The sequence below is a fragment of the Melopsittacus undulatus genome, chromosome 4 (genome assembly GCF_012275295.1).
Source record: "Melopsittacus undulatus isolate bMelUnd1 chromosome 4, bMelUnd1.mat.Z, whole genome shotgun sequence".
In the NCBI taxonomy this organism is placed as follows: domain Eukaryota; kingdom Metazoa; phylum Chordata; class Aves; order Psittaciformes; family Psittaculidae; genus Melopsittacus; species Melopsittacus undulatus.
This window is the reverse complement of record NC_047530.1, coordinates 28,489,586-28,505,261: the sequence shown is the minus strand read 5'-3', so window position 1 is coordinate 28,505,261 and position 15,676 is coordinate 28,489,586. Positions and strand designations below refer to the sequence as shown.

The window sequence follows — 15,676 nt, the reverse complement described above, 5'->3', positions numbered from 1 at the left end:
CAATGTAGAATAAGACCTATGTTGAAAGTGCTGATAAAAGAGACTCCTGCTATTAGTTTAATCTGAGACATACAATTCAACTCAGCTGATATCTTCAGGGCAGAGGCAAATTCAAAGGGCATATCTTTTATGTGGGTTTCATGTATAAAGTATTCCATAAAGATTTATTACAATGAGTAACTGAGGTTAATTCTGTCTGATAGATGTACTTTTCTTCACTTTTTAAACATGTTAAGCAGCCAAAGTATGCTGTTAGGTATACAGAAGCATGTATGTGTATGAGAGAGATGGCAGGTAAATCACAGAGCATATACTCTAAGTTTCAAAGTAAATTTAGCCATAAGGGGATTTATGACTAGCACAATTACAGTTTTAATATTTTGCATGCCCTATCAGTGTTGTTTACAATATTTAATCATTGCCAACTATGGAACTACTCCCCAGTAGAGCTTGTGAAACAGAAAAGAATCTAGAGACTCAGATCTGGAAAGGACACAGTTCTGTAAAGTGACTTTCTCAGCAGCTGAGTGCCCAAGAACTTGTTAGGATTCACATGTGCAAAGCCTATTGAAAGGACTGGCAATGCAACTGTGAAACTATTCAGTGTGCTGGCATTGCTGGACTCAGAAGACACCCAGAAATAGTCCTGTGGTCACAGCTTGGCTGTGCTCCCACCACAGACAGCTAATGACACTTTGTGCTCCTGCCCAATGTAATTTCTCTGCTTGAATTTTCACCATTTGTCTTTCCTCACAGAACTGAGTCCTAGAAGAATGATTCATATTTATTAAGCTCTTTGGACAGGAAAAGGCCAGGTGTTTGCATTCAAAACTTCCTCATCCCCCTTGCCTAGATTAGCTTTAGGGAGTTTAGGTCTGGCAAGCAGCACAACCCTCCTGCATCAGTGCTTCCTCACCGGAGCTCGGTAAGGAAAACCAGAGGGAGACACAGTCATGCTGGCTCGTGGTACCAAACAGACCTCAGCCTGCAACACAGAAGCAGACAACTTGTGAAGGAGAGTCACTAGCTGCTAATGCTTTGATAAGAAAGGACTAGGTAAGTTTTACAGCCACACTAGAGGAAAAAAGATCAACTGTACTTACTGCTGTTAAGACAGATGAGGATTCCGGTTTTGAAACATTGTGGCTGTTGAAAAATATTGATTCTCTGTCTGGAATTAAAAGCAGGTTGTAAATAATACACCAGATTTTACTTTCCACAGGATTACTGTAATGAACAGTAGATGGCACTGCAGACTCGGGAATCCAGTCTTGATCCCTAGTGTGCAGCGCCCACCACCCACCCCACCTGCAGGGCCCCTCCTGCCTGCTGGCACTTAGCTGCCTGTGCAGGCAGTGGTCACCCACGGGTTTTGGACCTTGGACCACAGATAAACAGAAGTGCACGGGGTTAAGTAGGAACCGATTTTCTTCACCTGAGCAAACTAAGTTCAGTAAGATAATTAAGTTCATTTCTACTTATTTGTTATACTCAAAGTGACAGTTCCAATGGGAAAGTATGTGATAGAAAGGAGAAGCTGCATTCACTACAGGCAGCAGATCCATAGCACATAGCGTACACTGAGATCCCTGTGAACCTGCGGAGGGCACTGCCACCATGGGGGAAAGCAGTAAATTTCAGGGTCAGGACCTGCCTTCCCTTTTGGAGGCACCACAGGAATGCAGGATGTATCCTGAGGTGACAGAAGTCACGAACATACTGAGAGAATCATACCAACACCTCTCAACCCACTTGCTCAGTGCTGGAGGTTTTACTGGTGGGGAAAAATCCACCACAGGTCTCCCCTTGGAATTGTCACCATGGCAGACTGATGGCATTGTACAGGCAATCCACATGGGAATGCCGGAGTTAGTCTCAGCACCCAGGTGTCACCAGCAACACGGTATTTCTGCCATGCTGGTCTCTCTGAGTGGATACTTAAAAGCAGCTGTAGGTCCAGATTTGATAAAGATGGGGAAGCTGTGAAAAGCAAACCCAAATCTACTCTGCAGTCCGACAACAGCATATAATATTCTTGCTTTTCCTCCCATTTAGAAAGGCCCTGTACTGTCAGCTCCTGGAATACCTCACAGCTGCCAGATCTGCTTAATTGTCAGATCTGCCTTGTCAGATGCCTGTAGTACAGCCCCCTTAAATTCTCCTGATGAGGGTAAAAAAAGCCAGACACTTACCCTAATCTGCCCACAAAACTCATTTTTATGTGGGCTTCCAGACAACTTTCAAGTCTTACACTAACAGATGAGACATTAGCCAAGGCATTTTTAGAAAGATGCCTTAAAATGTTCCCTTCCAGAAAATGTACAGACCAACTGTCATAATAGTTTACACAGATTCTGGCCTACTTCATTAGGTCAGAACATAGAGCAGACCTAAAGACAGGTATACATCCCTACAAAGACTTACCAGGATCCTACTGTACATATACTAACAAAACACGTATCTGTGTGCAGATCGCAATGGTGAACACATGTGGACATACTAGTATCAGCAGAAAACACTAAGAAAATCGACAAGAAACTGGCATTTGTTCATTTATCTCCTTTAGTTCAATACCTTCTCCTCTCCCATCCCTACCTCCTGCATTTGTCTAGTTGCAGGCAGATCATGCTCCCATTCATACACTACTAACTCCTTCTTGCTTCTGCTGGACCACAGAATGCAGTTCTCTGGAAGGGAGTCTTTTCCCATAAAGAAAATTTAAGCAATCTTTAATGAAAACCCTTCAAGTGTTGCTTTCTAGTGACATTTAGGAGGATCATTGTCCTCACTGACAAGTCCATTTGTCCTTCCTAGCACAGCTGGTATCTACCAAAAGATAGATACCAAAAAAAGACAAACCAAAGGACACTTCCCACCATGGTTTACAATACTGGGGCTCACATGTATTGAGAGGCTCATTCAGGGTAGAGCACAAGTGATCTTTAATTTAAACACACATGCATAATCAAGGTAAAAATAGGGAGAGGAAGTTCTAAAATGATGGAATCCAGGAAATTCTCTCCAAAGCACATTTATAAACAAACTCTGGAAAAAATGACACATGAACTTACTGTAAAACGAGAATTTCTCTCCTTCTCCTCCTTTCCACATGACATAAACCACTATTTCTAACAGGTAAGACTCAGGTTACCATTGCATAAATATTTACTATACGAATGTCATTCCTATGTATTCCAGAGCAGATGAGTTATCTCCCTCCCTTCCTATTGAAATAATACAGAAGAGGAAACATGGTATGCAAGGACCAGCTGCCTTCATGTCAGCAGCCTTTTCAAAGATACTTTTGAGCTGTTTGCTGCCAAGGCTCCAAGAACTGACATCTCCTTTTAAATGGGCACAGCGTACCTGAGATTCCGGCAGAGAAGTTCTTTAAAGATGGTCTTTTCACCACTGTGTAGGATTCCCCAACCACGAAGACTTTATACAGCACAGCGTTGTGATTGATGAAGCTCTGAATGACACAAGGGGGGTGAACAGCTTTCAGGCCCTCCTGGTTGAAGATGATCGCCATCTAGAAACAAGCATATACAGTTGTGCACAAGTCTTTCAATAATTTCATGCTTACCCACTATATGACTAGCACTGAGGGGGAACATCTACTGACCATGTGTCAATTCCTTCTCAGCAGCTAGTCCCTATTTCATTGCATCTCATTTCATTGACACACAACTCTCCATAAGCTTTCATTTTCAATCAACATTTTCTTCTCAGTTCTTTGCAATTTCATTTGCTACTTCTAGTTGGGAAGCTACTGCAACTGCAGGTACAACAAAAGGGTGAAACATCTGATCAACACAAACAACAAAGTTTGTATTGAATGCAAGAGTGCATCATGAGAACAACAGAAGGAACAGCTCTGTGTACTAACTACAAGATCTTCCCCACAGCTCTATTTCCCATGGTCTGGTTCAGTCCAGTTGCAATGGCCTAAGCAGCAGGGTTTCACCCACATCTTCAGAGAACATTTTTCAGACTCTAGTATTTCTTGCTGGAAACAAATGCTGGTCTAACAGCATTCTTGGCTTGGTTTCACCCCATTACTCCAAATGGCTAGTCCTCTTGAAGGCACTGGAACAAATATGCCAAAAAGGAAGGCATTTATAGGGCCTGAATGATGAACAGCTGCCTCAAACAGCATGGAAGTGATGCTGGTAGGTGCATAGAAGTACTTTGACAAGCCAGCATATCTCCAGTACATGTTACACTGTTCTTTCCATCAATTATTCCATTACCATGCTTACAGGCATATTATATATAATTACCATAACCACAGTGCTCCATTTTGCAGGTTTATTGTTGGAATATGGATGCTGCCATGGCTCCAATGCAGAACCAGCAGCAAGCACCCTTCTGGCACAGGCAATGAAATTACTTTCAGAAACGCAGAGTATCATGGTGAGACTCAGAAACCCAGATATTCGCCAAAGCTCTTGTTTCTTTGGCATTTCTTTCCCTAGAAAGGGTTGAGCCCTATAGGTACAGAGTAATGCATCATCGAGGTCCTTCATGTCAGTGAGAGCCAGTGCCTATATTCAGGGTGGAATCAAAACCCTGATGAGATTTCACTCAGGAGACAGCAGTGAGCTTCCCTCTGCTTGGGAGTTTGGCTCCTTTCATTTTGGAGTAAAGTCCAGCCCAGGCTGGGCACATCACATCAAGAAAAAGCTGATGAGACCTCAGTGACAGTGGGTTCTTCAACAAGCACAGCAGCTGTGCCCATGAAGGGTAGATATTCTTGGTCTCATTTTGAGAGGGAAGGTTGTACATATTCAAAGTTAAAGTCTGACCACATTTTTGTTCTTACACCTTCTCATCTGGTAGACCACATGAGGTCACATAATTGTCTGCACACATGTGCAATGACTCAATAGATTAACATTTTCTGAGTTCAAGTCAATGCATACATTCAATATCTACTTGCAGCTGATATTTTTACTCTGTCTCTATTATACCAGATGCTATCTATCTGACAGTGCAGTGTAAACTTGTGAGTGGTAATAACCTGTGCAAGAAACCTACTCCAAACAGCAGAATCATCTATCAAGATGATTCACAGCAACAACATTGTACCTCATTTGTCTCTCACTGGTGGCAAGAAACACTGCTGTCTTCTTCCTTCTGTGTAGACTGTTGGCATTATAGTATATACAACATCACACTGCCAAAACCTGTGCTGTTCCTACAGTATTCTCCTCAAATATTAGTTAATTAATCCCCACAAACAAGTATTTATCCTATTTTGTAAGTATGGAGACCCAGAGAGTTTATCTTCTTTTCACAGAACTGACCTAGGCTACTGGAACCAATATGAAAACTCTCTTCTGCAAAGCTCTGTGCCAATGGCCCTGTGGACTAGCACACAACCCATACAACTCCCATGGTGTTGTGTTATGCTGGTTCACTGCAATGTCTCATGGGTTTTAGCATGCATGAATACAGCTCCAAGAATTTGCTTGCAGGGTGCACTTGCTCTTTGTCATCTAGCACACACCTGCTGTGTCTGGCAGTAACATGGGAACAATACTTTATATCATAATATCCAAATAGCATTTCTCATTACAAATGCAGAGCTCTTTTGAAGGCAAAACAAAACATTTGGCACATTTTTACTGACGATGTTCTTAAGGAATTCAGTCTCAAAACCCACAGTGATTCTCTGCCTTTTCATTCCTGTCTGCTTAATAAGATTTAGAAAAATGTCATCCTGGACACTTTTCTTCAGGCTATGGGTCTCAGGGATATCTTGTGGCACCTTTACCAAACGTCAGTTATGTTCTGATGACAGCCAGGAAGGACAACCTTTAGGCATCATCTCTGTTCAACTCTAACAAATGGTGCTGATAAACTGGGATTCAAGTCCTGAGCTGGCCAATGTGACTTCTAGTCCAGAGGCCATATAGAATTGTGGGACACCACAAGACAACTCATTAACAGCACCTTGGCTTAACTAACTTGTGTTCTCACTGCAAATTGTGCAGTCTGCCAGCCCTGGCTGGCACCAAACCCAAACTCAAGCCTGCACCTTCAGCTGTCCCTGTTAGCCAGTACTTGAATTTTCTGAATAGTCATCTTAGGAAGAAAAGCAGACTTCTAGTCAGGCTGTGTTCTAGCTCCAGTGTCAGCTCTGCAGTGGGAATATCTTTACATAAAATGAAGTGATACACCAAAAGCCAGAGGAGTCAGTAATAAAACAGGCAACAAATTCTTCTAGGTAGCATAGGCTTCTAGGCCTATGCTCGATCTTTTAGACAGACTATACTGTAAGCAGAATATTTATTCTATGCTTCCCTTGCCATTATTTACCATAAAGTAGCAATACAATTACATTTCCTCTCTGATGATAAACACACTTTTGGACTACTGCTGAAAACTCGGCAACTCCAAAAGTGACTACTACTACTAACTATGTAAAGTACCAAGCAAGACTTCAGGCTTTTTTCCAGGGATCCTCCTAGGCTCCAGTCCTAAGTTCCTGTGATAAAGTGCAGCCTACAGCTGTATTGTAGTCTAATTTTTGCTCAGAAAATGGAATCCTGGCAGGAAGCTGAGGCATGTCTGCACTGTATGAAAGAAGAGCAAAGAAAGATTCACAAGGGACATGAACTCCAAGCCTGACTGGACAAGCACTGAAAGATTCATGTATTTCAGGTTGCAGTGTAACTTTTGACAAAAATCATCAGGGAAGCTGAAGCCTTACATTCATTAACAATCCAGTCCCTAAGCATTCTTGGGAATGGTAGCAAAAATTTATAGCAGCAGCTTCAGCAAACTAACAGGACTGTCTATCAGCTTGTGAAATGATCCAAGCTAAGACCTGCATGAAAAATCTCACTGCATTTTTAAAAGGAAGTGCTGCTCACTCTTTCAGACACAGCCATTCTGCTCATCTAAGTTTTATATTCTACTTCATGGCCGTCAGCCCTCAAAGACATTGCAGCAACGTACTGCACGTTTCAGAAGCAGATGGAAAACCTGGACCAACGACCACGTTGTTAACAAAGGAAGCCAGGCATTAGGAGGGCCAGCAGCAAGGGCTGGATTCTCAAAACTGAGTTGTGGTAAGCAGGAAGGCAGGAAGCATAAATGGAAAAGAATTAAAACAGGACTCAACTCACCTAAATTTAGAGGAAGCTAAGCTCATTGGGAATGCACTCCTTCCAGGAATACACAACCGTTTTAACTGCAACTGCCTTACGGGAAGGAGTGAAGGCAGATAGTTCTACCAGCCCTGTTCTCCCCACAGTTCCAATTGTACTATTACAACTCAACATGTCTGGAAACTGTCTGTGTTTTCTATTACCTTCCCCTCAATAAGAGGACCCAGATGCTTCATCTACAGCACAAACCCACTTCTCACCTGTACTACATACATGTTGGAGAAGAAACATGGTGGAGTGGGAACATCACTTAGTGTGACCTCCCACCAAAGGAGATTCTTTGCAGACAGAGCTGACTGGAGACTACAAACTGCTAGATAAGAAGCAACTAGATCATAGAAACCAGAAACCACTAAAAAGAACTTCCATGGTGTAATTAAACATGAGGGAGAGGTGGGGGAAAGGGATGTTGTTTGGTCATATCCCTCATTCTGTCTACTACAGGATGAGAAAGCAATCACCAAACCATCGGGGGGACTGAAAGCAGGGGATAACACTGCAGAATTTTTTTAACTCACCTCATGAGAGTTGGTTCCATGGGCCACTCTGGTTTTACAAACTGGGTAAATAAAAAAAAAGAGAAAAAAAAAACAATGCACCACTGAAACAGGACACACAAAGCCCTTATAAATCTATTCCTACCCACATACGCAAACACTGGAGTTCACCAGACCAAGATATTGACTTTATGAGATACCAGTGAATGCCTCTGCTTGAACAGTGTCCCCAGTCACTGCAAAGCTTGCTCCAAGCCCTATTCTCTCAGCTCCTTCCTGTAACTGATGGGCAAGCATAGGTCATTACTGGGACTGGAGAGAGGTGCAAAGGATCACCTAAGAAGTTAGTATCACTACTTGTATTGCCATCCTGATACTCAGAGGGCATCTTCAGAAGTATGTGATTTTGCCTGAGGCTGGAGCTACTTTACACCTACCAATGTCCTGAAAACAAAGGAACTGGAACACAGTGAAAAACTTTTCCTACCTCCCTGTTCTGGGGGAAGAGCAGGAAACAGAATGGACTGAACCAAACCAAGATACAACCTAGGTTTTGCAGGCAGCCATGGGGGGGGGGGGGGGGGGGGGGGGGTGGGGGGGGGTTAGGAGGGGGCATCAAGGGAACAAACACCAGCTAACTGATTCTGCTCACTTTATACTGTAAAGAATCAAATAAAGGTATAAATTAAAGCCCCATAATAAAACTTGGTACAAAGCATAACCAGTTCATAGCAGCTGTTTGAAGCTGTGGGCCCTTGGAGCCTGCTATCTGGGTTAAGTTTTTACACTCTTTCTTCTACCCTCTTACATTTGTAGCCTTCACCAGGGAAAATGAGGGGTGGGTGAAAAAAGCAGTTAAGTCAGTAAGGCAGTGATTTTCTCAAGAAAAACAATGAATGCAGCTGGCAGGATAAAATTCTTGCACAAATTCAGGGCAAGAGGCTAACTTTGTTAGAACTATTAGCATTTCCCAGGAACACATGTTTACAGTAGTGACATGTTTAAAGAAAGGAACATCAATAAAAGGCAAAGTAAAAGCTGATAGGGAGGGGTTTTATTCCACATTCCAAGCAGACTGCTTCAGTGTTTGTTTCAGGAAGGCTTCAGAGTGTTTGTTTCAGCAAGGTTTTAATGTCCCTGACATGTTGGCAATGAGACTCATACTCCTACAGTGTTGGCTATGCCTTAGGGGGTACATGTGCAATATTCAGAACCTACTAAAAGTGACAAGGAAGAGTTTGTGTACATACTGAATGGGAATGCCAGTCCATTCTTCTCTATAAGTTGCAAGGTATCTTCTCCACAGGCACTTGTCAGCTCCATAAAGGGTGGTGAACAAATCCTCTCATCTGCAAGACAAAAAAGGAAGACTCAGTGATGATGAGGGGTTTAGCTTCTCAGCTGCATCATTACCAGTTCCCTCCATACTAACTGCTTCTTGGTACTTAGCTTCACTTTAATAGTTGATACTAAAGCACCTGAAAGATTATCAGCCAGGCCTGAATTTGGGTTTCTGGAAACATTTCAGAAGATGAAAGGCCCAACTTTCAGTTTTAGATAATCTAAATGGAAATATAAAGACCATGTTTTCAGTTGGGCAGCAAAAACCATCAGCCGTTTCGGAATATGTAGCTGTAAAAGACTTAGCCAGTGAGGTGAAAAGCCATTTGGGTTATAGCTCTTAACATTATGCTTTCTGGTGTGCTCCAGAGTATTCCTGTGATGTAAACATTGTGCTTGCTCACATGGGGTTGTGAGACCCAGACCGCATCCCTCTTAGTGACTTAGGTTGAACTGCTCTATAATTCACATCCTGTTCACTGTAGGAGAACTTTGATTTCCCTAGGAATGCAGCAGAAGAGGGAGGAAGCACTGTAGGAATCAAAGTACTTGAGCATAAATCTACATCTCTCAAGAGGGCTGGGTTGCAATTTCAATTGCAAAGAGAATCTTGGCTTCAGCCACAACTCTGGGACAGGTCAGCAGGCCCAAGGACTTTCAGATGAAAGGTGTTCCCACATTGACTAAGCCAAAGCAAGAACATCACCCAGGTAAGAGCAACTCTCCAGCTCAATGAGCAGTCTTAAAAGTACTGCCTCCATGGAGTTTCAGCTGTGGCTGGGTTAACTTTAGAGATACAAATGAATTGTAACTCAAGCAAGCTGTGCAGTACTGAACTGCAGTTCAGAACTGGCCTGCCAAAACTCTACTAAGACTTATTTCAAGAGAAACAGCACAACACCTTCCTGCAAGAAGCAACAGGAGACCAACACAAATGATGGGAGCAACTGTACCCGCAAACCAAGTCACAGGTTTATGTCAACCAGCAACTTGTCTTGAAAATAAGGAAAATGTGACTGTTATTACCAGCCACCCACATCTATGCCAGTGAGCAGAGAATCCAAACAGGTGGAGGCTATGCTATTGAGACGGTGCAGAAACTGAAAAGTACATGTAAACTAAAACTCCAGCAAAACTACATGTTGTGAGAGCACCATGCATCCAGAAACCACTTTATGAGCATTGTTTAGATTAATATTTTTCATTTCATTCTAAGTGTATGTTTATGCATGTTCCCTCTTAGAAAACTAAATCACTGAAAATATGAGAGAGGCAAAACTCTCTCTATTTTGCTATACATATATCAATACATGCTTCAACACTGAGTATTTCAGAACTCCAGTCACTGGCAATACTGTTGCTACAAGAAGTTTTATGTGTAAAGATTTTTTTCATACATCCTAAAAGGAACAGAAAGATTGATGCTTTGAGGTCAACCTCTACAAAGCTAAACAAAACATCCCAGACTTCAAAGCTTTCAGCTCACTGCTATGAAAACAGAAAGTGGCATCCAAAAGTGACAGGTACTGTTAATATTTACAAGCCTTTGCCAGAGTGAAAGTTCCTTACTTGGATGAATTTAAGGAATCAGATTTAGTTTACAGATACTTGGGAACAACTTTGGCTTGGCAGCTCTCCCACCCATATGCTTAAGGCTCACAAATAACTTTGCCTTCAGAGTGCAGACTCAGAGGGATGTATGGTTTCTTCTCACTTCCCTCAGTTTCTCTCCCATGACGGAGAGAATCAGCATTCCTGCTGATTACATGACATTAGCATGGGGAGATGAAGGAATCACAGAATCACAGAATCCCAAGGGCTGGAAGGGACCTCGAAAGATCATCTAGTCCAACGCCCCTGCAAGAGCAGGGTAACCTAGAGTACATCACACAGGCAAACAGTAATTTCTTTGACTTTATACTTAGAAAAAACACCTGGATCAACAAAAATTAGGAGAGAAGACTCTTAGCATCTCAAAGTGCTCCTGCTGACTTTGCACGGCATTGGCATTTTCTGCACCAAGACAGCAGTTCCCGCCTACTGAAGCCTCTAAACAAGACCCAGCCAGACCCGAGGATAAATAACCCCTTGCTCAACACAAGATTTCAGTGTGGCCTACAGCTAGAACACTGATGCTCTTAGTTTAGTTTTACATACTGCAATTCTGAAGGTAGCTGTAGGTTAAAACAAAGGTCCTTCAGCTGCCAGTGATGACCCCCTCCTCCTTCCCAGGGTGGCAAACACATGCCAAAGCTTCTTCTCATCACCAAGCTCCTGTTCTCAGAGTGACAGGAGTCTCAGCATCTATCCTCTCCACTGATGCCCAGGACAGACCTAATACAGTGGCTAAGTGTCAACCTCAATGCAGTTTTACATCAGCATGGAACTACACAATACCATGCCAGGTCCAGAACTGCCAACTGAACCGCAACAAGGAAAGACTCTTCAGATCAGAAGAGGGTTCAGCTCTCACTTCAGACAAGCATAAGAAGTATCTATAGTATTTTTTGTTGTTAGAAACAACAGATCATAATCAAATTTCAAAGTCAATATATTGTCACTATGTTCCTCCTCCATCCTTGTCTTCATTTTTATTGTAAGCCTTAGCACAAACTTGGCAGTGTATGCTTTCTAAATTTTCCTTAAAACATTCTCTCTTTTCTTCAAGATTATCTGACCTCATGGGGACATCCCCCTCCTCTCACTTTTACTTTCTGCATTTCTTTCCTCACACCCATCCCCATTTTTTCTTTGTACTGTCTTTTTTTTCAGCTACTATTTCTGTTCTTCCACTTTACCTACACTTTATCCCTCCATCAGCTTTGAATGGAGATCCCAGCTGGGATCATATTCATTGCAAACGCAGGGGAGTATTTGCAATGGGACCTCTGGCACATCCTGCTCTCAGTGAGCTTTGTCAGAGGATTGCTCCATTCTCATAGAGCAACATTATTATGAAGATGGAAAACATGACTAATGAAGGCCAGTTTACAGAATAACACAGCTAACCAACACGAGAGAGGTGAAAGAATACTCAAACCTGGGTGTTGATGCCAAGGAGGGGATTATTCCAAATGAAGTTCAGCAACAGTGACAGGATGTAGCAGCCTTCCAGTATCTGAAGGGGGCCTATAAGGATGCTGGAGAGGGACTCTTCATTAGGGACTGTAGTGATAGGACAAGGGGTAACAGGTTCAAACTTAAACAGGGGAAGTTCAGGTTAGATATAGGGAAGAAGTTCTTTACTGTGAGGGTGGTGAGGCACTGGAATGGGTTGCCCAAAGAAGTTGTGAGTGCTCCATCCCTGGCAGTGTCCAAGGCCAGGCTGGACATAGCTTTGAGCAACATAGGTGAGATGTTCCTGCCCATTGCAGGGGAGTTGGAACTAGATGATCTTAAGGTCCTCTCTAGCCCTAACCATTCTATAATCCTATGTGCAGACGGGGGAAGATGCAGACTAAACACTGGCAAGGGAAAAAAAAATCTCGGCAGTGAGAATGCATGGAAATCTTTATGACTGGGACTTGCTTTAGTAAAATATGAGCAGTGCTCCTCTGCTCCTGCACCACCGGTGGCCTGCAGACAAACTGCCAAACAGTTACAGGATACCCAAACCCCCAAAAGGAAGAAGGCATGGGAAACCTAACACTGAACACACATTCCCATTCAGCAGGTAGGCAAGTAGAGAAAAATCATAATACATGACTGTTCCCAGTTGAACTGAATCTTACATGTTTGTAAATGGAAGCCACTATGACAGGACTCTACAATTTAAGTCCCTGGGTGGTTTTTGAAGAGCGTAGATGGCTCTTGCACTATAGAAGTTTGAGAAGTTCTGATACAGAGGACAGCAGTAGATCACTGTGGGGAAAAAGAAAGACCATAAGAACAGAAGAACTGTAAAAATAGTTTTCTATTCAGATTTCTTTGGTCCTTATTACTTTGGAGAGGTAAGGCAACAAATACTAAATTGCAGACCCAATGCTCTGCATTCATAGATCAACAAAGTGCATTCCCTTGTCTTTAAAAAAGGAGCTTAAAAAGAGAGTCCTGGTCATATGACTGCTAGGACAGCACAAAACCTCTGGCTAGGGAAAAATCCCCACAAACACAAGGAGGTCACTGCCTATTAAACTTCAGATTTACAGCCTCAAAATGTCTTCTTACCTTGTAATTCACCATCCTTCACTACCTAATCTAGGGATTAGGAAGCAGAGCAAACAGGCTGCTCCCAGCACCATCAGTCTCTTGCCACGAGACCATGACCCCATCACCAAATGCAGTTCCCATTTGCAAAGTGGGCAGAAGGCTTGGCCTGTCCTTGGTGAAGGAGGGCTTTATGGAACTGGTTTAAGGAGTTCCAGGAAAAAGGCCTTGATACTTTGGGATCATTACAACAGCTGAACAAACTACCAGTTTGAAACTTCAGTCTGAGCATCAGCAACTAAAATCCTGAGAGTGTTACTGGAAAAACGAAACTAAAGATGTTTACTAAAGAATATCCTATCTTCTGACAAGGGTCAGTTCTGTCTCCTTAGCAGCATCTTCTTCTCTGTTTACACACAGAAGCTAACAGGAGCACCAAATGAGTGGCATGCTGAGGAGAAGGAAAAGGTAGAAGAAGTTGGTACAGTGAACTTCTGAAACAGGTGGAGGAAGGATGCCATTTGTCAAAGGAGCGCTAAAGGAGGCCTGGAGTCTTCCAGGTGTCCAACAGACTTGGCTCAAAGCACATGAGTATGCAATCCCCTAATTCTGCTTACCAATTATAAAGGGAGCACAGCTTGTGCCTGAGTTGCTCTCTGGCTGGAAAGGTTACCAGGATTATTTCTGAAGGGAGAGTAATTTAATGAAAATAAAGATGGCAAATATGCCAAACTTCAGAACATCATCTGACCTCCATACCACACAATACTCTAAGCAGAGAAAGAGCAAAGCTGCTCCTCAAAAGTGCTGTCTTGGCTGTGAACACCCTCAAGATAAGGAGAAAAACATCCATGTCAAAATCAGGACTGGCTCAGGTCAGTCATCATCCAACACCCAGAGCAAATGTTAAGCCTTAAGCTATCTGAAAGATTTACAGCAGATGTTATCAAACTCTAAACTTCCTACTTTGTTAAGAAAAGCTACTCTCTAATAGAATAGTTGGCTCTGTGATTTGAAAATGCTTAAGCCTCTGTAAAAATAAATGTATTCTCAGTAAACTGCTTCACTCTACTTTCCACCAGCTTGCACTGCTGCACTCTCCTCCCAGGGGGATAGAGAGGATGCACAGCCAGGGCAACGTCCTTTTCTCTTAATAAGGGGAGGAAATCTGAACTTCCAGCTCACCCCTGCCTCCTAAGTTCATTTTTAACCAAAAAAACGATCAACCACACAGAGAAGCTGGCAGGCTCTTTTTTTAGCATGTAGCTGGACCTTATCTTGAAGTTATCTTAATTCAAACCACTACATGACTCCATTTGTTTTCCCTTCAGAATCCCTTTAATCACTGTAAACTTTTCATAGCTCTGAACTGTCACTTCTGCTAAGGTCAAAAGTTGGTACATCAAGGAATCAGCCAAGCTAAGCCAACCCAAAACTTCAGAGCAGCCCAGTCTTGATCACCTGGAATGAACCTCTTCCTCAAGTAGGCAATTCTTCAGTTGAAGCTTTTTAAACCCCACATATTCACAAACCCCACAACTTTATAGCACATTCAAACATGTTTATTTCAGCACTTCTGGGCTCTATTAAAAATGCTCTCAAGTTGTTTCCCCTTACCCTCAACTGCATGAGGAATACTGGGCAGAACAGATTTATTTCAAACATATGTCAATCTGTACCTATCACTGAAAAATCAACCCTTATCTGAATATCCATGTGTTTGCATTTTACTCTTATGTCTGTGGGGGAAAAATTTCAGGTCTCATGATGAAGCAGCTCTATTTGGGGAACATTGGCAGCACATTCCAAAGACACAAGAGGGCAGAGCAGACTCAGCTTTGAGGGCATGATTTTAACCTTATCCCAGCTTGACATACAAGGAGAATTGTGCACTGAATAACTATGTTAAATGGAACATCTGCGGAGCAACAGCCTTCATTTCTAATAAAGTAGTGATTTTGAAGCACCTGGACAGTGAATGAGGAAATCTCACAACTGACAAAAAAAACCAACCCATTATTAAAAAAATTCCCAATAACTTGCTATTTATTTCCATGCAATTTAGGAATGTTAATTATGGGGTTTGAACACGATGAATTCAGCTTACATTGAAGAGAAATTATAAAAGATAAAGAGGAAATAAAGGTGAAAGTCCAAGCAAAGCCAAACTGATTGAGTTTCCCCGCTGCCCCCAGCTGAACTCTTCTTTAGAGACAATCATATCACAAAGCTACTGTCTGTACAGGATCCTCCCCTACCTTTTAGATCTAGACTTTCATCTTACACCCACTTTCCCCAGCAGAATACTCCATTCTGATTCACAAGAAAGGAATTCACCTCATCTCTTGGGTGCTCAGGCTGAAAGAGGAAGGTTTTGCTAACAAGCATTCATCTTACTTGTCGTGGTGAAGCCTCAGGAGTACCTGGCAGTAGAAGAGTACAGCTACGGACATGCCTTCAGTTAAGATGGACCTGTAGTGAAACACAGGCCGATAACGCAAGCTCCTAGCAATG

The 15,676-nt window shown here is 42.5% G+C and overlaps 1 protein-coding gene across 1 annotated transcript in view; it reads right to left on the bottom strand.

The window, feature by feature from the left end:
* The window catches only part of ITPK1 (inositol-tetrakisphosphate 1-kinase), a 149,131-nt gene that overhangs the window by 12,009 nt on the left and 121,446 nt on the right, over positions 1 to 15,676 (bottom strand). Inside the window, exons 6-9 of the mRNA XM_005149516.3 lie at positions 8,926 to 9,024; positions 7,697 to 7,737; positions 3,367 to 3,532; positions 1,104 to 1,171 (exon numbers count right to left, since the gene is read on the bottom strand). Of these exons, the coding sequence (XP_005149573.1) occupies positions 1,104 to 1,171; positions 3,367 to 3,532; positions 7,697 to 7,737; positions 8,926 to 9,024 (374 nt within the window). The remainder of the gene's footprint in view (positions 1 to 1,103; positions 1,172 to 3,366; positions 3,533 to 7,696; positions 7,738 to 8,925; positions 9,025 to 15,676) is intronic.